The following is a 25,586-nucleotide window of genomic DNA, read 5'->3' as shown; positions in this document are numbered from 1 at the left end:
TGACCTGGAAAACAACTGCTTTTTTTTGTTGCTTTGTCTTCTGAAACTTTCCCACTGTCCTTGGTTACTCTGGAATGCATGGAGAGGTGGTTGTTGCTCTGCTGAACTTGTGTCTGTGGCTTTTATACCAGTGCTCCCAGCACCACTGTGAGTTAGACTTGAAAGGGAGGTCTGGTTTTTGATTTCCTGTGTCTTTGGGGAAGAGTGAGATCGATCAAGATGAGATTTACCTAGACTTATTGTTCAAGTGCTTTATCAAAAGAAGCTGTTAAAAACCCTCCAGTGTCATGAGTCACTGACTAAGCCCCTGCGCCTCCTTCACACCTTGCTGATGGGGATTGTGTAGGTGATGAGCAGTGGTTTTTTTTCCAGTAAGGCTGCTCTGGACACAGGCAGATAGATGTATCTAGTTCCTATTCCTAATGCATCATTTCCCTTACAGCAAAAAAGTATTTACATCTAGGTTTTACAGACTGAACAGATGGCCTCCTTTTTTTTTTTTTTTCTTTTTTCCCCTTTTCCATGTTTTGGTGGAAGTGTGCACGTTGGCTGGGGTTTGTGATTGTGACACTTGAAAAACTAGCAGCTGTGAAACGCTCTGGCCTTAAATGAGATGCAGCATGCGGTTTCCCACAGATTCTTACTTGCCTGTTTTTCACTAAAATTGGAGACTAGCTTTTTAGTGCTTCTGCAAAGCTTCGTTTTCCATGAACCATGTTGTATTTGGCTGTGGATCTCTGGATTGATAGACTTCTGACTACATTAAGACTGCAGGTTTAATCTTGCATATGAAACCACACATCTTTTTCTTATGGTAATTTCTGTTAATGTGCTCTTTGATACAGCAGTGGTGTTGCTCATATCTGTGAGCCATGTGTGTTATCAAGCATATCTTTATGATTCTCTGGACAAGGCTTTGGTGACCATATGGTGTCAGTTTAATTAAAATTTACATAGGGAAATACAGTGGTCTGGCAGTGGGTAATGAAGGCTCTTCTACATCCATTCCCATACCAGTTCAGTGGCTGATGCAAGCTGCAGTTAAACAGCTGTTTAATCCAAGAATGTGAATGGAGGGTATTTTTTAGCATTTGGTAGAAGGTTGTCCATGGGATAAACATTTAGTTTTTATGCTTTTGAATATAGAAATGATACCTTGAATTATGAGACTGTTCTGTTCTCTTGGCTGCTGACTCCAAATTTTTTATGAGATATTCAACAACATGAAGGTGGCTAATCTTGTTAAACCAGTGCTGCTGTCTTCAATCGCCCTGCCATGATATGTAGGCTTGCTGAGGATTTCCAATGCCTTTTATCATCACTAAATCCATTTACAAATGCTGAAATAAGTAACAGTATATATGGAGTCACTGCAATGCTATTCAAACATCAATAAATACCTGCATATTTCTTGAAGGTTTTGTAGCAGGGAAAACTGTAAGACAGCTTCTTAAAATGTGAAGTTGTGTGTGAGGAGTAACAGGTCTCATCTTGAAAGGAACCAAAGAATCTATTGTAAAATAAGTCTGCTGCCATTAAGTTAAATTTGGTCATTTGTAGCCAACACTGTGTTTTAATATTAGTACTTGGTTTGTTTTTCTCTTCTATTTGAGGTAACTTTGTGTTGCTTGTTCTGATGGCACAAAAACCCTACCAAATGGCCACGCCAGCCCTGGATGATTTTATCCTTGTGTCATCAACCAGTTCAGACATGACACATTAATTTTTTTCCCCCACAATAGCTTCACTGGATTATTGTGTGCTCCTGCCAGAAGCCATTCAGAAGGGTGTCTGATCCTCAAGATCACATTTTAATGCTAACTCAATTACTGTTGGTAGAGTGGGAAAGTCTGTATTTACTAAATACAACTCTTGCTGCACGTCACCAACTCTACCCATGTGTGGGTAGAGAATCGAATGAGCCCATATGATTGCTTTTCAGGCTGGTGCGTATCCAACAGGGTCAGAGCCTCATTAACAAGAAGGACATGCAGCCACAGACCAAAGGGATTCAGAGAGTGTAACTAATTGATGTGCAGGGATTGTAGGTCATATCTTCACGAGGCACACAGCGATGGCAGAGAATGATTTAATTCGAAACAATCGGCGTGCTTCATCCGCGAGCTGCCACAGTGCCCCACTAACCCACACGTCGGAATAACCTCTGCTTTGGGTATCAATAAAGGATGCTGCCCTTTGGGATCCCGTAGGAGCCAGTGCTGTCAGCTGACAGATGAGAACGCGCAGGGCGGTGGGGCTTCTCGCTGCCGCAGGAAAGTAGGTCACGGCCAAAAGTAGCCTTGGCTGCCGTTGTGGAAGTGTGTGCCTGTGAGAGAGGAGTCAGCTGAGAAAAAAGCTTGCACGGTTTTTGGGGTTGGGTTTTTTTGTTGGGTTTTTTTTTTAGCCCGTCCTTGCTGTGGAGCAGCTGGCACTACGTGCCGTGAAACGCGTCTGCTTTCCAGTATTCTTGCATAAAATATTTTTAGAAGTGAATATGCAGCCCTTATTTCTGCTTTGGGGAAGTGGCAGATGCTGGTGGCCTTTTGTTTTTCGTTAAGATTTTTAGGATTTTAATTAGGTCAAGTGTTTTTAATAAACACTGTTTTTTGCTTGCTTGCTTCAGTGGAGGTTGGCTGAAACCGGGTGGTAGGTGTGTGTCAGGGAAACTCAGGTTGGAGACAGTTTTGAACTCGAGCTTTGTATGCAATATTTCAGCTCTCTTATCCTTTATTTGTAACAAGAAAGAAATTAAAACAAGTACTTTAACTCATTTTAGGACTCATTCACTCCTCCTGTCTCTTCCCGCAAAGCCTGGCGCCTGTTTGTGGCATAATGGTCATTTCCATGGCAACAAACTGTGTGATGATGCTTGGAAAGCTTTGACTTTTTTGATGGAGAATAAATAAAAGCAGATTCACCCACATGCAAGATAGCCCTGTTTTCATGTGAAATGAAGAACTTAAGAGAAAAAAAAATAGGATAGTTTCCTATATCATGTTCTTTCATAGTTTGCTGTGTAACATGTAGGCCTTTCAAAACTGGACCTGCTGGAAATCCTGGCATGCAGGGTGGGCTCCCTCTTCTGCAGTTGCTCAGTGCATAGTTGCCCGATTCCTCACCCTGGTCTCGGGCACCAAGCAACCTTTGTAGGCTATGGCAATCCTTTGTAGCAGACAATCGCCTGGTTTTGCTGTTCAGGTGCTCCAGGGTTTCCTCTGACAAAACACTACATCTCCCTCTTGTCTTGCTGTGCATTAACACATGTCCATCAACTTCTCAGAATATTTTTGAGGTGTTGCCCAATTATATTTCCCCCATAGATATTCTTGCATAGAGCTCTCAGTCCATTTCCATTTCTTCATAAATATGTTGCACAAACAATATCCTTAGTGGGAAGTTCCCTCATGGTACAGTGTGAGAGTGCTCAGGCATACAGCTGTTGGCAGCTGAGCCAAAGTGCAGAGCTGCTCCAAAGGATGCAAAGTGACAAGCCAAGGTCACTTCTTCAACAGAAGCTTGATAGGAGGCCAGTCTGTGGCAATAAAAGTTTATAATATTGATACAGGACTTCAGGATAGAGTTCTCATCCTGGAAGAAGACTCCAGGCAGTATATGTATTTCAACTCCTATATGAAAAATCACTTCTTTTTTTTAATTTCTTGTTGACGTATAAGACTGTATAAGTGCTGGTCTCAGTATGCAGCAGCTGCCAGCATGAGCAGCTGCTGCACCATCAGTAACTGATGCTGAAAATTAACCTTTTTCCATATGATTGAAAGATGTGACCTGAAATACCATGCTATTTCCCTGGGTTTGGAGGAAGAGTCCGAGGACTTGGCAGAACTTCTAACAATACATCATATGTTGATAGATGAAACAGTGTACTGCAGCTTTTGCTGCCTTTAAAGTCTGTACAGCAGTTTAGTCTGTCTTTTCCACTAAATTTCTGTCAAGGTATAAATTTGCGTCATGCTAAACTGTTTCTTAGTGAACTGTTTCCATTTTTGTTTAAAGATGATCTGCTCAGATGTTTTGGGTATAGCTCGAGTCTGCCAAGAAGAGAATTTAAAGGCTTTCCTTCAAATTATCAATGTTTCCAGCGGTCGTATTTCTAAAGAAGCTTTTTCTGGAACATGATTTTTGGGCTGTTGTGCAACATGTGCACAGATGGATGCTGCTTTGTGTTAATAAGTTGTTTAGGTTGAACAGATCTGTCCAGGATCATATGTTCATTTTGGCAACTCTGCTGTTCCCCTACTACTACTTTGACAATTTTGTTCTAGTAAGAAGATAAATAAATGAATAAAGCTCTGCCTTCACTTACTTGTTTCAGAAGCTGCCATTGCCTTCACTGTCTGTACCCCAGCAGCATGCAGATGTTGGGGGTTTGGGGGATTTTTTTTTTTTTTGAGAATCTACTTAAGGAGAAACAGCAGCATTAGTTTTCTATTGCCTAACTACATATAACGTATCTTGGCCTCTTTCTTCCCTTCCCATCTTATTCCTACCCACCCGTATTGCTGTTCTCACTAATAAATTAGAGATGGTTACCTTTGTGGCAGCAAATGAGCCTGCCGGTTGGCTGAAGCCAATTTGAGAAGTGCCTTCCTCTAAACCAATGAGTGCAGCTGTCATAACGTGTACTCTCTGAACCAAGAGTATGAATGTTGATTAGGCAGAAAAAGCCCATTGCTGTTTCAGTTTCACATGATTTTGTTATCATGCTCTGCCATAACGATTGAACTAACGGCATCGGCACCGCGGCTGGCAGATCTCCACTCATAGCTGTTTATAAAGAGCAGTCTGGGTTATAAAAACCTCCCTAATCTGATCAGGTGCATGTTTTGAGAAGAGAACCAATTGTTTCTTTTCAAAGGCCTGCGCTCTGTGTGCTTTTAGCGATTAATTTGGCAGTGAACCTGTCTCTGGCAGCTGATAGAATCAAAGGATTGTTTTGGGGAGGTTTTAGATATCTGAGATCTTGACTCAGCTGTGCAGGTAGCTGGGCTGGACTTTGTCTCCATCGGGTGCCCCAGCTAAGTGCTGCCTAACTGTCCCGGCGGGCTGTGCCAGGGGGTGCCCAGCTGAGGTATGTCCTGTCATGCCAGCAGCATGCCCAAATCACAGAGTGAGTGGCCCTGTGGAATGGCTGGTGTATGTGGGCCTGTCCTGTCGTGTTACAGAAGACGTGCTGTTATTTTGGGTGTGCTTGCAGCTTTCATGTCTTAGATGGTTTGTCCAGAAGTGTTTGCCAGCCCAATAGCTCTTCCCTGCCAACATCTGAAAGCCTCTCTGGAGAGGGGGCAGCAGAAAAATGCTGTAGGCATTCTTCTGATGATATGTGGGAGAGCAGGAGCTAGCTTAGTGTGTGATGTCCTCTCTGGAGTTGGATAACATTAGCCCAACCTTGGCCATCATCTCAGTTCCCTCTTCCATGGCCAAAGACCCCTCCTGGGACCACCTTCATGTCCCCAAGCACCTCTCCAGAGAAATTATGCCTCTGGTTCTCTCCATTATTGCTAATTATCTACTATGCATTTCCTGATTTAAAAGAAAAAGCAGTTATTTCAGAAAAGGCAGCGAGCTCGATTGCCAAAATAGTTTGCTGGCTTGATGACTTCCATCAGAGGTCCCTTCGAAATGTTACATCTGATCAGCAGCAATGACCTTTGCCTCAGCTTTTCATGCAAACTCCTCTCTCAGGTTGTGCTAAGGCAGTTGCACAACTTCTCAACTTACTCAGCCTGGGTAGCACTGTACTGCCTTGAACCGCAGTGCTGTGAGTGAAGTATCCCAGCTCTCAGGCTGTGAGCTGTGGGTTTGTGGGCTGACTGTAACTGATTCCCAGGGTTCTGATGATTCAGACAACTTGCTGTATGTTATTAATAAATTACATACTATTAAAATCCTAACACTGATGTTACACTTTCCTTATATTTCTGTGGTTAAACTCTGTTGTGATTGATTTTCTGAATGTTTCGTTTTCTTTAGAAACTAGATGCCAAATCACTTATAAAGCTGAATTTTGCTAAAAACAGTGAAGGTAAGTGCAGTAATCTTCTGTGGGTACTATTTTCTTAATGAGTGCCTTAATAAATCCTGGTTTGTCTGACTAATGGTAAAGTTATGTAGTTTGTGCTCTCTATCATGGTTTTTATTTTTTGGAGTGGAATAGCTGCTTGGTGTGAGTGACATGTTTACCTTCAAAGTTCTATTTCTGTTTTTCTTTGTGCTGGGGAGCTGTAAATTATTTGGCAATTTCACTTTACTACAGCTGCTACTGCAGCAAGGTACTATTTACTTTAGGGAAAAATTTCAGAAAAGGCAACATTTCTATGATAAGTTATCTTTTTTCCAACTTCCCTGTGGTGTTATTTGCTACTCACTTCATTTTGAGCAATTTTTTATTTATAAAATAAAATAGACTTAAATTAACATGTGGGGTTTTATGAAGACCAGCACACAAGAAAGCAGCCTCAAGTTTTATTTCTGCAGGGTTACAGATATAAAATTTGCCATCTAAGAAAGGATGCTAGGAATAAAAGAGCGGAGATAAATTTTATCTTCTACAAGGCTGATGAGGATTCCTTTGAAATGAGAGCACCAAGGATTAGGTGGGAATAAAATTCTGGAGTGTCTGTCTCCCTTATCTTACTGAAGTTTATAGCCTACAAGGTCTTTTCTCTACCTGATGGATTTCTTCTGGGGTTTGTTTTTCATCTGTCTGAAGAGCAGGGTGTTAAAAAAATGATCAATACTTACTGTGGCCAAGGTGTTTGAAAGATATTACAATATTGTGCTTTCCTTAAAGAAGTCCAGTTCTTGATGCTGCGGTGGCATGACAACAGCCATGCAGCCTCAGAAGCCTTTTCCTTAAAAACGTGGATGTTTTTAATGTCCTTAATAGATAAGGGAAGATGCCAAAAAGGGGAAATGTAAAATGTTGCTTTTCTATCAGCAAACTCTAAATCTTATTGTGTAGAAGGGTTGCTATGTACACAGGATCCTCTCTGTGCACACCTGTGCAACAGAAGTGGTCTTCAGATATTGCAGTTTCTTCCATTACTTAGCTGAGTACCTTCTGACCAGATCAAGGAGTGTGTGCCCTCAGCAGCTCTGCTTTTGCTGGAGCTGTAAACCTGGCAATTTGCTGGTTTTATGCAGTCAGAGTGAGGCCTCAGATTTTACCAGCGTGTTTCTGTGGCCATCAGTTGGGCCATGCCCTGGTGTCACTTCCAAAATTTACTTTCTGAACTTCCCCTCAAGTTTGTCCCCTGTGGCAGTGGCTTTCCTTCAGCTCTGGAGGCAGTAACAGAGACAGTCTTCAGCTTTTACTGGCATCTGCATGCTGGAGGTCAGCCTGCCTCCTCGGGCTTGACCAGTAAACACTGAACAGTAAATACTCCGTAGGTGCTTTCCTCTCCTACCTGCAGGTGCTGTGAGCAGCCTCTGTTCTGGCCTCCCTGCTGGTTTTGATTTTCAGATGGTAATTGGGAAAACAGAATGAAACAGGCCCAACCTATTTCAAAAATCTCATCCAAGCCCCCAGGTCTAGCAAACTGATCAAGTATTAATAACCTTCTTCTAATTGCTTTCTGCTGAGATCATCCAGACATTTTTCTTTTTTCCTCTTGCACTGCCTTCCATCAGTTTGCTTGTTGTTGACACGCTTAATATTTATGCTGACCCTCCTGGGAAAATTCACAGCTTGATTAGAGCAGAAGCTGGGTTCCTTATTGAATAACGTGCTCAGCTTTAATGGCATTCTGCTTGGCATGTTTGAATACAAAATACTCTCGTCTCCTAAAAGCACAACAGCTGCTGTGAACTTCTATGTAGGATCTAAGTTAAACTTTTATTCCTGGGAATGACACTGAAAATAGGGGACCAGGCATGTTGCAAGGTACATGCTCGTGCTATCAACAGAGCTTTGATTACAACAATAACAATTATTTTGTGGTACTTCATAGCTATTAAGCAAGTTGGACAAAGTTCTGTGTTGGGGGATTGAAGGCAGTAGACTTCCAAACTTCATTTTCATTGTTTGCTTTATTGTTCTCTCAAAACATAGTTAAAATACTATTAAATACACACTGAAGTTACACTTTATATTAAAAATTCATGTAAATTTCCTTCACAGGCATAACAGAAATTAACTATTTCAAAACAGTTGCAGGCACTTCATGCCAAATTGAAACTTCTTCTACCCCCTCAGGTAAATACCACTGTCCGGTGCTGTTTACTGTATTCACCAATAACTCCCATATTGTGGCCATCAAGACAACTGGAAATGTGTTTGCCTATGAGGTAGGTTCTCTGTTGCATTTGCTTATTATTTTATACTCGATGCATTTCATTCAAGACCATGAAATGCTTTAGAAAGGTAGGTATGTTTTATTCTCATTCTACAGCCAGGGAAATTAAAGTACAAGGAGATGAACTGACTTTGCAAATTGCCTTCAAAATATGAACACCCCTAGAATGTGATTTAAAAGATATTTTTAAAACCTTTTCCTAAATTATCTGCATGCACTGGATATCATAGACCAAAATGAGTAGCTCTTATATGCTTCTCACCTGAATTAATAGACAAATCTTCTGTGATCTTCATTCTGATATGGAGTCATCACCAAAACACAAATTGCCTCATTTCTATTCATATCAATGAACAACAAAAAAAGAGTATTTTAACTGGATCTGGGAAAAGAGCAGAGAGAATGCCCTAATGGACACTTGAACTGTATTTTTATTTGTGTTTTGTGAACATTTGCCTGAACCCAGTTGGAATTTTAGTTGAGACTTTTCTGCATAATCCTTAATATAGTAATTACAGTAAAAGGAAGGTTTGTTTATTTTTCAATAGCAAATAAATCCTTCAATTAATGGATCCATATCCAGTGCTGTAAAAGGCCTGAACACTGAAACATCTGCTTTTTGAAGTCTGTTGTTGGGAAATGCCAGTAGGACTTTTCAGATACTGGAAGGAACAAGCTGAAACCATTGCACTCTAGAAAGAGGATTCATCACTTTTTTGAAAATTTGCTCTGTTGTCGTTGAACTGTCTTCATTCCAGCTGTGAGAGCAGTCAAGATTAGGTTAAACTAGAAAGTATTTTCTGTTTCTTCTGGAAGCATGATGTTTTGATTGTTGTGGTTAAAAGGCAAGAATGAGTTGAAGAGTAGTCCTTGTTGATACTGTAAAACTCTCACTCGCTTTCCTACAATTTATAATACCAGGCGTCCTAAACACAGTGTGCCAAGAGGGTCTGTTTCTCTTGTGGCATACCACTTGAAGCAAAGGCATTTATCAGCTTGTTGTAAACACAGAATTAATTTATAGACTTCTAGAGGTACTAGAAAAATCATACCACTTTCATCCGAGGAGAGAAGAGGACATTTGGTGGGTGAATAAGAACGATTTAGTCTTTTTTGCAGGTAGACCTCAAGTAGTTGTGTCTCCATGTGATTTATTTGTTCATAACAACAAAGCATTTATTCCACATTGATTCTCACTGCAAAATAGTGTGCTGCTGCTGTGTTGAGCATCATTTAATTTTCCCAGATGAACAAAAGTGTTGCTGTATGCTAGGCACAGAGTCTGAGGTGTACAGAGTGTGAGAAGCTGAGGCAACCTTGATGTACGAGCTAGCCCAGGACATGTGTCTCCCTGATGGGTGCTGGCAGTGGGGGAGATACAGACCCCTTCTTACAGCTCCCTGATTATACTATCTGTAAAATACTTACCTTAGAAAACTCCAGGCAACACTTTTTTTCATTTTGGCAGTACTTTTATGATGAATTTAGTTAAAATTATATGGGTAACTATGGAATGGAGGCTGCAAGGTTCCTTTCTTAAAAAAATCCAAGCTGTACAAAGCTGGTGAGTTTTGTAGGGATGAAGGATCTTCTCATCTATCAAGTAAAGCACACATGAAAAATATTGCAGCTGTCAGCTGAGAATGAAGAGTAAAATTGTTTTCTTTATCATTTTAAGGTTTTATTAGTATCACATATTTACTTGTAATTAGAATCGAATTTTTACTCTCCGCCTTTTGTCTGGTTGTTAGGCAGTTGAGCAGCTGAACATAAAACCAAAGAGCTACAAGGATCTTTTGACAGATGAGCCCTTCACTCGGCAGGACATTGTGACACTGCAGGTAAACTTTTCTCTCCGTGACGTATCTTACTATGCAGCTTTTTTTGCAGAGGATGAAACGTTGCTATGTACACTGTTAAAGCAGGAATCTAGAATAACTGAACAGAGAAACATTGCCTGTGTGCATGTCTTGGAGATGGGTAAAAGGAGAGCCGCTGTATTTTCTTTGTTATCCAGAGGAGCCTCAAAAATGCCATACAACTTGGAGCTTGAAATACCTCTAGAACGTTTATTGTGAGCCTTGTAGATAAGTAGATTGTTCAACATCCTCAATTGAGTGAGAAAACAAAAGGTGCCAAGAGTGAGTCAAGGATGCCATGTAAAAATGTGAATTTTGATCAATTTTTTTTCAGTTGGTCACTATTTCACTGTAGCCAACAAAGTATGTGATCTTGTGCATAATTCGAAGTATGAAACTACACATAGGATCTTGGTGGGGTTTTTTCTATTAATCTAACCTGAAAAATTGCTGTGACACCTCTGATTTATTGTGAGACTTAGAAGAGTGTTGAGAAAAGACTGGGTAAAAGAGAAGGTGAAGATAAGTCTAGAATCATCTTCAGCTCTAGACAGCTGACATTATGTTATCAAAGAAAATGTGTTTTAGAATGTAAGGTATGTAAACTTCTAGGAAGTCAACGTGTTACATTGAGACTGAAGTTGATTGTCCACCATACTTTTTTATTGATTCCTAAAAGAGTCAAAGCTTCAGAAAAGCGTTTATTATAGAAAGCTTCATGTAACATAGAATAAAATAAGCAGCAAACCAGATCATTTTCTTTAAATGCTTGCTTAGAATGGTTTTCTTCTGAATAGATACCAGTGTTGGTTTTTTACTGATTTTGACAGAATTAAAACCTAAATTAAAAGTGTTGTAAATTTCAAAGCATAAAAGACAGTTATTTACAGATGAAATTAAGTATCAAAAGATGTAAAACTTTTGTTTAAAAGTAGACAATTTTCAGTTTGCGTGATTTCAAAGTAGGGGGGGAAAAAAGATTCAAGGATCACTATCATTGGAGTCATGAGTTAGTACACATCTCCTGAACAGTTAATTGCCACTAACCAGGGCTAATACAGTCTAATTTGAAAAGAAAATATTTTGCCTTTAAGTCTAAATTTAAAGGAAATATATCCTTTCTTCCCTGCTCCCCAGAGCTGAACAGCATGTTTATAAATATTTTCCTCTGTTCCTTTGGGCTTGTGGCTGTTCAAGCTAATGCAATAAAGTAAAATGTTTTTAATCCAATGGAAGCAAACCCCAGCTTTTTCAGATTGAAAGCCCACAACAGAATGTTATTTGAATGTAACTGCATGGTTGCTAATGGATTTGGAACGGTAAAAAAAGACAACATGAATGACTAAAAATGTTTCTGTGCATCAGTATGGAAAAACAAATTATTTTTGAACAAATAATTGGAATGTGCAGTCAGTTAAAAATATTTTGGTATACTTTGTAGGTTTGGAATTGAATGTATGCATGAGTGTGTTCCTGTTACACCCCTAGCTTTGATTTTATTCATAAAAGCAAACAGATGCTGTGGCCCCCCTAAATCTCAAAATGTAACAGCAGTTTAGATGCTCTGTGTGTGGATTTTTTATCCATATTTTTCATCTTCATACTGCTGACATGTTGTGTTTCTGTCTTGCTTGGAGGAATAAGTCTGTTAACGGAAACTAAATGAATTGTGATAGTTGTCCAGTCACTGGTACAATCATCCTGCTTGCTACATGAAGGCCACAGCCACATGCCACCGGTACCTCTCGTACATCTGTTTAGGATGATGTTTGTAATACATGAGTAGATTTGTTCCTGTTAAGTAAACGACTCCTCATGCCTTGGTGTTGACCAAACCTGGGTAGTGTACTATCTTCTCAAATTTAGAAATAGCAAAGCTACCCACGCCTTGGGATTGGGCCATCCAAAGAGATTTTGACCATCCAAGTGGGCTGCTAACTGGCTGAAGTTTCACCCTTCACCCAATGAGGTTTTAAATGTTTTTTTTCAAAAAAGGATTTCCACCAAACAGGCTGAAATGGCTTCAGGGAGTTGAATGAAGGGGAAGAGCCATTTAACCCACTGCAAACTTGTGAGCAACCTTGATTTATCCTGTTCAAACGCTGCCCTGCCCTGACTTGCTTTGCTGAGGCCAGAATGCGACCTAAAGAGGGATGACTAGCCTAGGCACTAACCTTGCTTGTGTATATGTGGTATAGGAATCTGTTGTTGTTTTCTTCATGTGAGTTGTCAAAAGACAGACCAGTGTCTCCCCTATAAGCTGTCTTATTGACAAGACTGCCGTCAGCATGGTGACTTCACGCTGCCAAGCTCTGCCACCTGTGGCTTTGTTTCTTAGCCAGAGTTCGTGACTGCAATCTGTTGTGTTTCAATCTGTGGCTCGAGAGCTCTATCCCGAATCCTGCTTCTCTTAAAAACCTTTCAGGTCTGTGTTGAAATTTATCACTTCGTTGTTTTCCCATTCCCTCCTATAAATTGAGAACCGTGGCATCTGAGAGCTGGAATGGAGAGTGAGTTGGTAACACTGACCCTCCCTGCTGTTTGACAGAAAGGGAGATATCAAGGAAGTTGCTATTAAAAACATTCTCTGCTTTGCAAATAACAGCTGAACGGGGCTGTCTGTATTAGCTGTGTTTATCCAGAGAAAATCGTGTTTCCAGAGGCTGTCTCTGAATGTCCTAGGAAGCAGATGGGAGTACCTGTGTTTGGTACTGAAACACAACATGATAAATGGAAAATTTGAATAATGTGTGTTTACAGATTATTTCTGTGATTGCATTTTTCCTTATTGATACACAAAGGGCAATCCTACAGCTGCCAGGGATGTTCTTTTAACAGCATAGCAATTGACCTCAAACTTGACCCCTCTCTCTCTAATGTATATAATTAAAAACAAAGCCAAAAAAAAAAATTGCTCTTTCCAGATGAGAGAAAATTGCATAAAATTCTTTCTTCTGTTCTCAGTGCTATTCAACACTAATCATTAATCCATCCCTGGTTCTCTTTTCTGGTCAGCACCATCTCAGTTGATCACTTAGATTTTTCATGATAGTTATTTGTGTCTTACTGCAATTAAATTTAGTTGTTAAAAAGAACAAATAAATTTGGATCTGGAGCTAAAACAGCAAAATCACAATTTTAGTTGTTAATAATGCTACCTTAGATCTATGATGGGCTTCTTTGGCAAAGGAATCCACAGTGCTTCCTGCACTTACATACACAGAAATTGCTTTTTCCCCTGTTGAAATGCAAATGTTGTGGAGTAGAGCATGGCAGGTTTTCATCAACGTACAGCGATACCCAGCCCCTCAGGGCAGGAGGTAAAGAATAATACCATATCCTGGTGTGCAAATGCATTACCAAAACTGGAATGTAGTTATTCAGACAACAGATGTCATGGATGCTGGTTTAATATCTTCCTGATAATGTCACATGTATTTCTGTTTGTCATTCCACGTGAAACCCTTTCTAGACACCAGCACTCTTAGTGTGGCTGGATTTTTTTTTTTAGTCTGTAGCTCTAGAAATGTCCTTTTCTTACCTGCATGATCTTGCCACGACCTCAGGTCAAGCTTTCCATCTTTTGCAGTGCTGTGCAGTTACTTTTCCTGCAAGTTTCTCTCTCCTTACAGTTTGTCATTATTTCAGATAATTTTTCTTTCAGCTCTACTGGTTTGTATCTCTTCCAAACAGAATATTGCTGTTGTATTTTGTCTGTTTCTCCTATCTCTAAACTCACTTGTATTCTTTTACTTTGAATCATGATCAGCTCAGCCTAACAACATCCCTTGCAAACGTCATGAACGTGCTTCCAGCTGACAGACAGCTCAAGTACTTCATGATTTGCTACTTATACTTAATGGGCAAGGTATGATGTAAAGCTCTTAGAGATCTGTGGGGACAGGGTATTTGTAGTAGGAAAGTTGGTATTGTTGAAGCTTCTGTGCAGTGTTCTTACCTCCCTTTTCTGCTTCCCATTCTGGTAGGTTGCTGTTCATCATTTCACTTTGAGAATGTTTAAAAGGTAGGATTCATTACAGCTTTGGAAGAGTTTTGACATAACAAGATGGCATTATACTCCAGTTGAGAACTAGATGATTCTTCAGTCCTGTTTTACAGGTTTTCAGCTAGTTTTCAAGCTCAGTGACTAACCTTGTTTAATGTAATTTGAAGTAATCATCCAAGTAAGTTTTTTGGGGATGCAATTCAGTGTTAGATCTCAAGGTCTGCTGTCCAGCAATTAAGTTTTGTGATGAAATCTGGTCAGTACAGTCTGTTAGAAATTATTATTAATTAGTGTTACTGTAAATTCCATGTGGAACTTGAAAGCAAACCCATAAGTGAGTGTAACCTGGATTCCTTTGTACAGCAGCAGGTGGGCTGAAGCAAGTGCCTGCCCCAGCTCAAGCCACACAGATAGGAGCAGGGTCAGGTAGTGCCTTGCTGGGCATGGTGGTGGGCTCTGACAGTCCTGTGGACTTCTTGCTGTCACAAGAAGTGTGAGAGGGCATCCTGAGGAGAGCAAAATAAGAGCACTGTGATATCCTGCTTTCACATCCTGTTTGGTAGGAAGTGTTCAAAGAAAATAAGAACGATTCCCCTGTAGCTCCCTGCCAGTTCTTCATCCTGCACTGTGTCTGCTCATAATCCAGAAACCACAGCGCTCAAATTTGTGAAGATGTAGAAGTAAATGACTCCCACTCTTAGAAACTCTTCGAAGCTATTGTTGGGCTGTGTGCTGGCAGGAGAGTGGACTGTGTGAGAAGCATGTCTCTGCTCAGCAGCAGTGCTTGCAGGTAAAGAGGTGCAGAGGTGGTCTCTTCCTCTTACCTGGAAGAATTGGGGTACACCCCCGAAGCCTATTGTGCCAGGGTGATAGGTACAGTGATAGCAGCCTGCTGAGAGCTGTCCCTGATAGACACACGCTGACAAATACATCTGCTTTGCACCACAAAATGGGGTCCTGGGAGAAATAAATAGACACACATGTACAATAAAGTCTGGATAGAATGCAAACAGGTTTGCTGCCATTAAAGGGAGAACAGGCTCGTAGTGTAATGTGCCTCCTTATGTCAGTTTTATTGTTTCTGTACGACCTAATCAGCCGTGGCCAAGACATGGTTCCCGACAAGCTGTTAAACACCATTGGCATTTGTGGCAGGAAGCATAACTAATGAGCTAAGCTGGAGGTAGCTGAGCTGCACACTGTTAATTGATATTTCACTCCTCTGCTGTCTCTCGTTTGCTCTTTGTGTGACAGAAGGTCAGAGCAGATTTCCTCTCGGTTGTGGGTGAGGGCTCTTTGAGGGTGAATCCTCCAGCAAGGCCTGTGCAGAGTGGCTGGTTAAGAAGCGACACGTTGGGACATGGTTGGTGTATGAGCCAGGTGGTGCATACCTATCAGTAAATCCAGAAGCTTTATTTAGAGCAATATAGTGAAGGGGTTTTCTGCTTCATCTTTACTGCTGTCTCCTGCCCTCCCTCCCAGCCATGGAAAGTCAGTTTGAAGAGTCTGTCTTTGCCATGAACGGCAGACGCGTGGGTTGCTGTAAATCCATTCGTCTCTATTAATATTAATACACAGATTCTTGGTCCCTTTTCTGGAAAGGGTAAGCAGTCTGCCTTCCTTCACTTTTCCAGAGGATATGTTTATGTACAAGGCAGTGATTTCTGTCTGGGAAAGCTGCAGCTCGTGATGAGTGAAGAGTGTTTGGGAGGAGGCAAACTGAGTCTTCTGGAAACACAATGAGCCCTTTCCCCAGACTTTCTCCATGCGTTTTGTTGACTGTCAGAGAGTAAGGTTGGAATTATCTCTCGTCATACATACTTAAATAGGTATGTGAGCTCATTCATAACAAAAAATAATTAATGCACCTGAGTGTCAGTGTCAGAGAATACAAAAATTATTAAAAACCAGGTCCAGGTTTCCTATTCCTTAGTAGTTTTATTTAAAGATTATCTGTTTCTAATACAAGGTATTAAAGATGATAATTACTTTTTTTTTTTTTTGGTAGTCCATATTTTGATGAAGATCTATTGGAGGAGTGTAATGGGACAGGAAATTATTACACAGTGATTGGGAAAGGGCACAGCAGAAAGCCAGGAGGACATTAGGGTGCAGAATCACACAGCTTGATTTCATAAATGTGTTTTGGTTTTACTATCAGTAGTAAAACTAAAATGCACTCTCTGGTGAAAGTATACCATTTCAGGGATGGATAAAAGGCATAATTAGATCATTTAGTAAGTGATGGAGATACCAGTTCTGCTTGTATTAATCATTACTTTTAGCAGAGATGGAGTTGTCAGAACTTCTTACCAACACTGGTGGTCCTAGAAGCTTTGTTAAGTTTATTTGGGATAATACTACTGATGTCGGTGTCACAGTGTCTTGCATTATATGTTACATTATTTTTATCCTGAACTTGAAACTATTGCATATTTTTAAGATGTTTTGTGATTTTAGATTTGGACTTGTTTTCCATAAGATAGATTTCCAGAAATGGCTGGATGTCCTGGGCTGATGTTTTGACCTTTCTGTGCTGTACAGAAGCTTCAGGAGAAAACCTTGAAGTCATTGTGAGAAGAGGATTGAGGACTGTTTAGTAATAGTGTAAAGTAACCTAGGTCACCAGTAGGCATTCCTTGGCTCACTCTCTAACAAAAGGTCAAAGTTAGACAGAAAGTTGCCTACAGAAAGTATAAAGACTCACAGTTAATGGACTGTGTATTTTTGCTGTTTTCCTTGAGTGGTCACTCAATAGAGTTTTCATAATACCACTTTTTGTTTATTGTTATTATTATTTTTTAAATTTTTAAATGTAATTATGTAAGCACAGATTTCAGCAGTAAAAAAAAACCCCAAACAACCAAACCAGTTTTGACAGCAAAGACTCACTCAAAGGTTTATTTGTGTTTGAAATCGTAGAATCATAGAATGGCATGGGTTGGAAGGGACCCCAAGGATCACAGAGTTCCAACCGCCCTGCCACAGGCAGGGCCACCAACCTCAGGCCTGGATCTACACAAAGTTGCCCAGAGCCCCATCCAACCTGGCCTTGAACGCTTCCAGGGACGGGACATCCACTACTTCTCTGGGCAGCCTGTTCCAGCACTTCACCACTCTTTCTGTAAAAAAACTTCCCCCTAATATCTAATCTAAACCTTCCTTCCTTTAGTTTTAATCCATTCCCCCTTGTCCTGCCATTGTGTATCCTTTTAAAAAGTTGAATCCCCTCCTGCTTATAAGGCTGCAATGAGGTCTCCCCGCAGCCTTCTCCTCCTCCAGGCTGAACAAGTTGCAGGAGTTCACAGAGCCTGTGCAAATCAGGCATGATGGTATAAATAGGAAGACATCGCTCATGTGAATTTGTGTGGGTCTTAAACCAAAGCCCAGAAGAGATTCAGGGGATGGTAGTGCCTCATTCTTTCTTCTCACTAGGATAGGGTAGACTTAGCTCACTTCTGTTGGGCATTTCTGTAGGCAAACTCTTTGTAAATACAATGTTTGGAACTAAATTCCAGGTCCTTAAGGAGCCTACTGTGACCAGGCTCATTGCTGATGTCAGTTGGGATTGATTGCTTTATGTTTTTTCATCTTTCTGTGGTTTGAGGAGTATGGGAGTTACTCTTTCTCACTGTATTCATTTATGATCATGGTACCTGCCCTTCAAATTAGTCTAGTTTATTGAATGGGGGCCTACCAAGACCTCTGATTTTTATTTTTCTCATTATTATTTTCAGGATCCGACAAACCTGGATAAGTTCAATGTCTCAAACTTCTTTCATGTTAAGAACAACATAAAAGTAATTGATCCAGGTAAGGATAAATTAAAGGTAGGCTGAGAAAACACCAAGCAACATATGCAAATTCTAAAGACAACAATATGGAACTACATGGACAGCCCTCAGTGGCTGGTAGTAACTTTGAAAGCTTCTTGGAAACATAAATAACTTGATGAAACTGTTCCCTTCACATCAAAAGGTGTTAAATTTTGAAGCAAGGATGTGATTCTTTGAGAAATCATTAACTCTTACTGAGTGTTGTGCAAACACGGAGAGCTTTCCACATCCTTTAATCATAGGTAGATGAGAGAGAAGTGAGGAGGAGAAATAATTTGCCAAAATGCACATTAGCTTTGTACCAGAATCAAGACAGGGAAACCTGTGTCTTATACCTGTCTGCTAGGCTCTTTATGTGCATCAACAGTGTACTGCCCATCCTTCTGTCTGGATAACAGTGGGCATCTTCTGAGTTAAATATGATGTAGGTTTTTCTAAAATAGTCCCAGAGTTATTTTAATAATAAAAATATTTTTTTCCTTTCTAGATATAACCAGAAATTTGCTTCTCAATTCTTTTGTGATTCTTTGTATCCAAATGCTTAATAATAACTGCTAATATTAAATCACTGAAGGAAAAAAAAATCTCTTTTGCCCTTGTGGTTTCCTTCAGAACTGTTCCTAATGAGGTCTAATTACTGATTCTAAGCATGGTGATATTTTTCTGGGTCTTGCTATGCTCATGTCTTCTTTTCTTCTTGTTTTAAGCTACTAGTTCTGCAAGCAAGCATCTTTCTTTCTGCTTACCCACTAAAAAGAAAGTGGATGTTGTCTCAGAGATGGAATAGCAGGCATACCAAGACAGAGCAGAAGTGAAACTTGTAAAAACAAAAAAAATTAAATTGGAAAAAATCTATTCAAATTCTGCAGTCCAGTGCACCAGTCTTGGGAATTTTGCATTACAGGCCTGGCCACTCAGTGAGGAGACAAAGGATAGAAGTTTATATTGTACCTGGCTGTATCTTGTCTTTCTAGTTCTATAAAAAATTTACAAAACTTAGGTGAATTTAGATAATTTCTAATGGTTTCAAAGACATTTTTGCAGTTGTTGAAATTGTTTCTTATTTCATTATGCTTCATATTGGCATTTATTGTGCTTTATTTAAATTTGTGCTGCTGTTAGTGTTCTATATTGCTATTTGTTACTGTTTCTGCAGAAAGAATTATCGTTATTAAACTTTTTTTTACTTAAAAAAAGTAGAAATAATATCTGGAAGATTTTTGTGTAACTAGACATGTAATAAACGAAGAGAACTAAATAGAATTTTTCTTTTAACTCTGAATGATTCAACTTTTATCTAGATGAAGAAAAAGCAAAATTAGATCCGTCTTACTATTTGAAAAATACAAACACAGAGACACGAGAGACTTTACTGGAGCTTTATAAGGAATTCAAAGGTGATGAGATTCTAGCAGCTACTATGAAGGCTCCTGAAAAGAAGAAAGTGGATAAGCTGAATGCAGTAAGTTGACTTGATTTGTACATTGGCCCTGACTGACTTCTTCAAGAATGGTAATAGATGTTTCTCAGTTTAGAGGCCATATTGCAGTATAAACAGACATAGATGTCATAGATGAGAATATGAGAAACATATTGGGATTCCTCAGAAATGCACTGTATGTGTCAGTGAGTTTCTCTATATTAAATCATTGTACATGAACCTAAACATTTTAGAAATGGAGCACAATAAGGAAGAGGAATCTTTGTGATGTGGTTATGATGTATATGTTGGCAGAACCTTTTTTTTTCCAGGCTGTAATCTCTTGCTTTGAATTTATCATTGTTTCCTGCAGTTATTGGCAGAGAGAACACACCTTACGGGCAATGCAAGTGAATCATTTCTGGTGTGGGCAAATATATAAATCATCCACAGCTGCTTCTCCATTTTTTTCCACTGGAATGCAGGATTTTTCGTGGAATATTTAAAGTATGGCCTTCCAGGTGCATGTTGCTGTGTGTTCATGGTTGTCAAGAGAAACTATTTATCTGCATCTAGATTTCCTACATCAAAGGCTGTTTGAAATGGGCAAGACAGAGTGTTTTACTTCCCTTTATTAATTCTGGAATGTATGTGTCTTCATGCTTTGATTACACTTACATGAAAACAAATGGCAATGCAGCATATGGCTTTTAATGAGGAGGCTTACGGACAGATTAAGGAGGGTATGTGACCAAAGTGTAGTAGCACTTTTGCCCCTTTTTCAGGGCATCATAGTGTTACAAGCAAACAAAAGAGGTAGGGAGGGGAAAAGAAAAAGGGGGTGGGAGACAGTGATGATCCCTGTATGTGTTGGAAAGTCAGATTGTCAGCCGATGATGTAAGAGCAAACTTGCAGAGGATGCAGAGTAACCTTATAGATAGAGCACTGACCTGACCCATGTTCTTTCCTGGCATTGCCCCTGAGGTGCTAATCATATGTCCGGGTTCATTAAGTCTTTCTAATTTGTGCAACGTTCACATTTCCTTTTTGCAGGAGAATTACAAAGCCCAAAATGGGCATTGGGAGCCATGGGATAGTGCCTCTGCATGCTGAAGGGCTGGGGTGGAGTGTTGCTTTCCTCCACAGCGTCCTCTGTGGTTCACTGGATTTTTCTTCCACTTACTCAGCAACGTTGGAGAATTTTACAGATGTCTTGCCAGCAGTATTCCTTTCATATCTCCACCTGTGGAAGTAAAAATAAATCCTGATATTAGAATCTTTGGTGTATTAAGCTTTAGTGGAAGCAATAAGCCCCTTCAGCACATGGACAGCCTTAACTGGAGTTTAATCAGAGCAAATGTTATGGACAAAAGGTGGAGAATTATCGACACCTTGTGCATTTGTTTCTTTCTATAGGAGCTTGATAAGAAAGTTGGCCTTCAGGAGGATGACATTTGTGTGTTACTAGTGCTTATGTAGTACTTTTAGAAGTTAAATTCTAAGATCTGATATATCTTTCTCTTGCTTTTTCCTCTGCAAACAGGCTCACTATTCCACTGGAGCAGTAAGTGCTTCCTTCACCTCCACTGCAATGGTGCCTGAAACCACCCACGAAGCAGGTACCAGAACTACCTAGCTACAAGCTGTTTATTTACTTTCCAGTTTTAAAGTGTGCTCCCTAGCACACATACATTTATGAAGACTGAAGGAATGCATAGATAATTGGTCAGAAACGATGCTTAAGAAATGTATTCCCTGAGCAGATATATCCATACTTTCCAGTGAGCTCATCCTGAAAATAACGGAGCAATTATGAATTAGCTTTGGCTTTGAATGGCAGTTGGTTATGTTGAACTGAAATTAATGAGGTATTTTCTATGCCAAGGGACCACAAAATGGGATATCTACTTATGTAAGTTAGGAATGAAGTATAATCTCTTCTCAAATAGGATACAAAATCGGTCCCACCTTTTTGACCCAGCCCTGTATTGGTTAGAATGACAGCAAGTATTGTGATGATAACTTTTGATTTACAGCATTTCAGGGTTATGCAAAATTGCATTTTAGTACAACAGATTTTCCCTTTGTTCTTCATCCTAAGCACAGATGTAGAGCACTTATTTAATTTTAATATTGATTAAATAGCTGAGCAATTAGTATTCTCAGTTGAAGAGAAAGGTCTGACATTGGACACTTTAAGTTTAAAAGTATGTCACACACTTAGGCAAAGATTGAATACATTGCTCAAACTGTGTTTACAGAGTTCAGTTCCTTTACTTGGTTGATTACAGTGATTTGCAGGTGAATCTTTGAGTGTGGAAAATATCTGACTAACTGCACATTTGGACCAAATGGAAGTGGAAACATCCTAGTTTAAGCCTTTGGTTTGACTTTCCAATAATGTTTCCAGTTATTTAGCTTCATTTGTTTTCAGAACTGGGTAGGTCCTCCTGTGTCAGCAGTTTGTGGTTGACTGATGACTACCTGCTTGGCTTCCAAGTTTGACAAGGAACAATTTGGTTTCCAAGTAACATTTGTGATTGGAAGACATTACTTGAAAATTATAGTTTGTAATATTGAATGAAGGCTTCTGTGTCTTAAAAATATAGATGACATTGTTGGCTCTCGAGGAGTTGGTGGCTTTCTATAATGGACAGTGTTTTGCAGAGAGATTAATGTGAGGTTATTGTAGATGAATAGCACAGTGCAATCCCTGAAGACCCAGTACCCCAGAGAAAGAGGTCAGGCAGTAGAATCTAGCAAGTTGTTTTCTCATGATTTCTGAAGATCAATGAGTAAGCTTCCAGGGACATAATTACTGTCTTTTGCTTTGATACAGCTGCCATTGAAGAAGATGTTGTGAGATACAAATATGTGAAGAAGAAGGGCTATGTGCGACTTCACACTAACAAAGGAGACCTAAACTTGGAGCTGCACTGTGACATGGTACTGTGTGTGCCCCGTAAGATGAATCTCTCTAGATAACAAACAGAATAGGAGCTGGCAATGGAAATGCCCACAGAAAGGAACAGTGTGTAGCTGTGCCAGATAAACAACTACCTTTCAGTTGTTTTGCTGTGATTTCATACACAAAACTCCATTGTAAAATGCATATATATTATTTTATATATCATACTACTCTATGTGTAAACATTCTGAGTAGTCCCATACTGTTTACAACAGGTCAAGGTACATGCTTAGAGGTTCTAAGGGTCCCAATTATAGTGTCCCAAACAGTGACAGGAAGGTAAAGAGAAAAAAAGAAGGAAGAGAAAGAGAAGAGAGAATAACCCAAGGTTGCACAGCAGGTTATTGGTGGAACCAGGAAAAGGGCCTTGGTGAAACTGGGAGCAGCCTGTTAGCCCAAGTAGTTAAGATCCCCAGAAAGAGATTTGCTTCTAGATCCTGCACTTCACAGAACAAACCTAAATGAAAACTGTATAATTTTTTTAAAACTTTCTGTTGTCTCAGTTTTTAAGGTTTGAGTTTTAAAGCATCTTCCCTTTGCCACTAAGAGGCAAACGTTCGTTTAAAAAAACAATGGATCTGAGGTTTTTTATAGTCAGTAGTCTGATTCTTGAGGAAACATGTGGCTCTTAAAATAATAAATATGGCAAGACTTATGATGGACAGATGAGTTGTGGCAACACTGATGTCTCAGACATCACTGCTTGCTAGTTTGCTTATTTATTTGTCTGACCACATCTATAAAAGGAAAAAAGTTTTCAATGTAAAAATACCAAACCTTCCATTGTTTACTGAAATTTTAATCTCAGGAGATTATAGGCCTGAAGGTAAGACATTTCAGGAAGTTTGAGGATGTGAATAAGGGTTTAAATGGTAAACCTTCTGCTTGTTTTCACCCTCACAGAATTTAAGGACAGTGGTGCTAGCTAGGAGCTTGGGGGTGTGGTGTGAAATCGAGACTTGCAGTGGAAGAATGCACCCTTTTTTGCCTAGGAGAAAGAAAAAGGAGCAAACAGGACAAGCTTTCCCCTCTCTTCCCTTCTCTCACATGAGTAGGGAGCAAGATTTGTGTAAACATCTCAAGTCGATCTATGGAACAGTATGGGAATCTCCACAGCAGTGTATCATGCTAGTAATTCTTAGGTCCCTCTCATCCCTACAGGTGTTTTCCATGCTCCTAAATAGTAACACTGTGTAATAAGGCAAAAAGCAGAGGATGTTAGTGCAGCAATATTTGGGGGAAGCAGCAGAATGAACAGATTGCATTGAATCATTTGTTTTGCCATATGCTCTCAAACTGACTCCTGGCTAATGCAGCCTGACTGCAGCTATTCTTATCAGCGTGGGGTTTTTGGCCACATGTATGACCAGTGTCACTCAGTCATGAGGACCCAGTCTCAACTGCCCATTATAAACTTCCTGCATGATACCCATTGTGTTTCCTTTCTTTCCAGATGAATTCCTATTTATCTCCCCTCCACACACACTGCTTCCTCTTGTAGGCTTTGGAAGGGTGCAGTATTTTACACAACCAGACCTGCTTGAACACTGGCCTCGAACCATCTGTTTCTCTCATTTCTTTGTGTCAATTAAATCTGTGTGAATTAAGCAGACCTTGGGCGCTGCAGAGAGGAAAAAGATATATATTTAGAATAAGGAGGAAAACCTTGCTGCTTTAAGGAGGTTTTCACAACATCCACTTTAGGTCATCATCCTAGGTCTATTAAATCCGTTCTTCCAGGAGGCACTTGTTTCTCTCCCTTTACTATATAAGGAGTTTGTGCTTCTAACTTTGGTTTTCCTGAATCATGCTGAGGTTAGACACCTAAGGTAGCTCAGCACAGGAAAAGCAAACATCTCAGAAACATGTAACGTATATAGGTCACAAAGGCATACACAGATCAGCTACAATTGACCACTGAGATTGCAAAGACAGACACAGAAAGTGAGGAAGTGCCAAAATCAAGGCTGTAAACAGATCCAGTTCACCCTGCTTGTGAATATGTATATTAATAGTCTTAATTAATCATATGCTGAGGTTTTTATCAGCTCTCCTGGCTTGTTCAGTGCACAAGCTGAACCAGTTCTGGGAGCCATTTCGAACTGTCTAGTGAAATGGTTTCTATGCAGGATTTGGTTTTCCTGCAGGTAAGGTCCTTGAATGCAGGTGGGGGAAACTGTCCTGCACCATAATGCTCGCCCAAATTAACGTTACACAAGCTTTGTGGTGCCTGAGTTTTCAGCCTTCGTGATTTTTAAATGTAGCTGTCATGGGTAGCACCTCAGCTTTTCTGCAAGAAATGGAGAAACAAATTTGCACCCAAAGTACTCTTGATACCCACTGAGACCACCAGCAGATTTGGGCCCCCTGGATTCAACGCACAGATCTGTGCTACAGGGTCCAGGAGAGAGCCGATAGCAGTGTTAGGTTGTCATTGCTGTTTGAATTCAGACAAGATTATGTGTGACTTGGGGAATTCACACATCTCCTCTTTCAAACAGTGCATCTGCAGGAGCAAGTATATGATTTATAAGCCATATTTCAGTGGTGCTTAGCTCCTCTTTTTAAAGACTAAAGACCACCTGCCTGGTTGTTGTCTTGACAAGACCACAGGCTCCTTTTTTTAATTGCTGAGTGATATCCTGTGCTCTGGTTATTCTGGAGGCCACCATAGCAGTGGGTGTATTTACACGGTACTGCAAATATGTTACTGTGACATGCTTTAGGAAGCTTGAGGATGAAGTTGCTGCATAAACATGACAAATGGATACCTGTGTCCGGAGGTAGGACTTGCAACATTCAAATTACATTTTAAAATACTCTTAAGGGTTAGATTTCAGTATATACTCTGAGGTGAAGTCTTCTTGCTGAAGGAGGGAACAGCAAGTGCCTGGAGAGTCTTCAATTATGTTTTCATGCCTATGGGCTGTATTTAAGGAAAATACTCTTGCAGTTATGCTCTCAGCAGTCTGCACTGATTCTGAAGGCTACCCTGTCCTTGCCTTTAGTACCCTCCTTGGTCTCTTACTCCCTTTCCCTTCTCAGCTCTTACATCTCCTGTTCATTCTTTCCCCTGTTTTTAGTGATGCATCTGGCAGGACGGATTGTTTGGAGTTCAGTCCATATGTACACGTGGAAACTTTAGTTTTAAAATAAATCTAGGGATCTTCATATACTAGTA

The 25,586-nt window shown here is 40.0% G+C and overlaps 1 protein-coding gene across 1 annotated transcript in view; it reads left to right on the top strand.

The window, feature by feature from the left end:
* The window catches only part of PPIL2 (peptidylprolyl isomerase like 2), a 72,654-nt gene that overhangs the window by 10,592 nt on the left and 36,476 nt on the right, over positions 1-25,586 (top strand). The window contains exons 6-12 of the mRNA XM_084272030.1: positions 5,992-6,043; positions 8,216-8,307; positions 10,067-10,156; positions 17,918-17,993; positions 19,318-19,478; positions 20,981-21,056; positions 22,277-22,383. Of these exons, the coding sequence (XP_084128156.1) occupies positions 5,992-6,043; positions 8,216-8,307; positions 10,067-10,156; positions 17,918-17,993; positions 19,318-19,478; positions 20,981-21,056; positions 22,277-22,383 (654 nt within the window). The remainder of the gene's footprint in view (positions 1-5,991; positions 6,044-8,215; positions 8,308-10,066; positions 10,157-17,917; positions 17,994-19,317; positions 19,479-20,980; positions 21,057-22,276; positions 22,384-25,586) is intronic.

Source organism: Gallinula chloropus, assembly GCF_964237585.1.
Source record: "Gallinula chloropus genome assembly, chromosome: 17".
Taxonomy (NCBI): Eukaryota; Metazoa; Chordata; class Aves; order Gruiformes; family Rallidae; genus Gallinula; species Gallinula chloropus.
The sequence above is the reverse complement of the archived record's forward strand: the minus strand, read 5'-3'. Positions and strand labels throughout refer to the sequence as shown.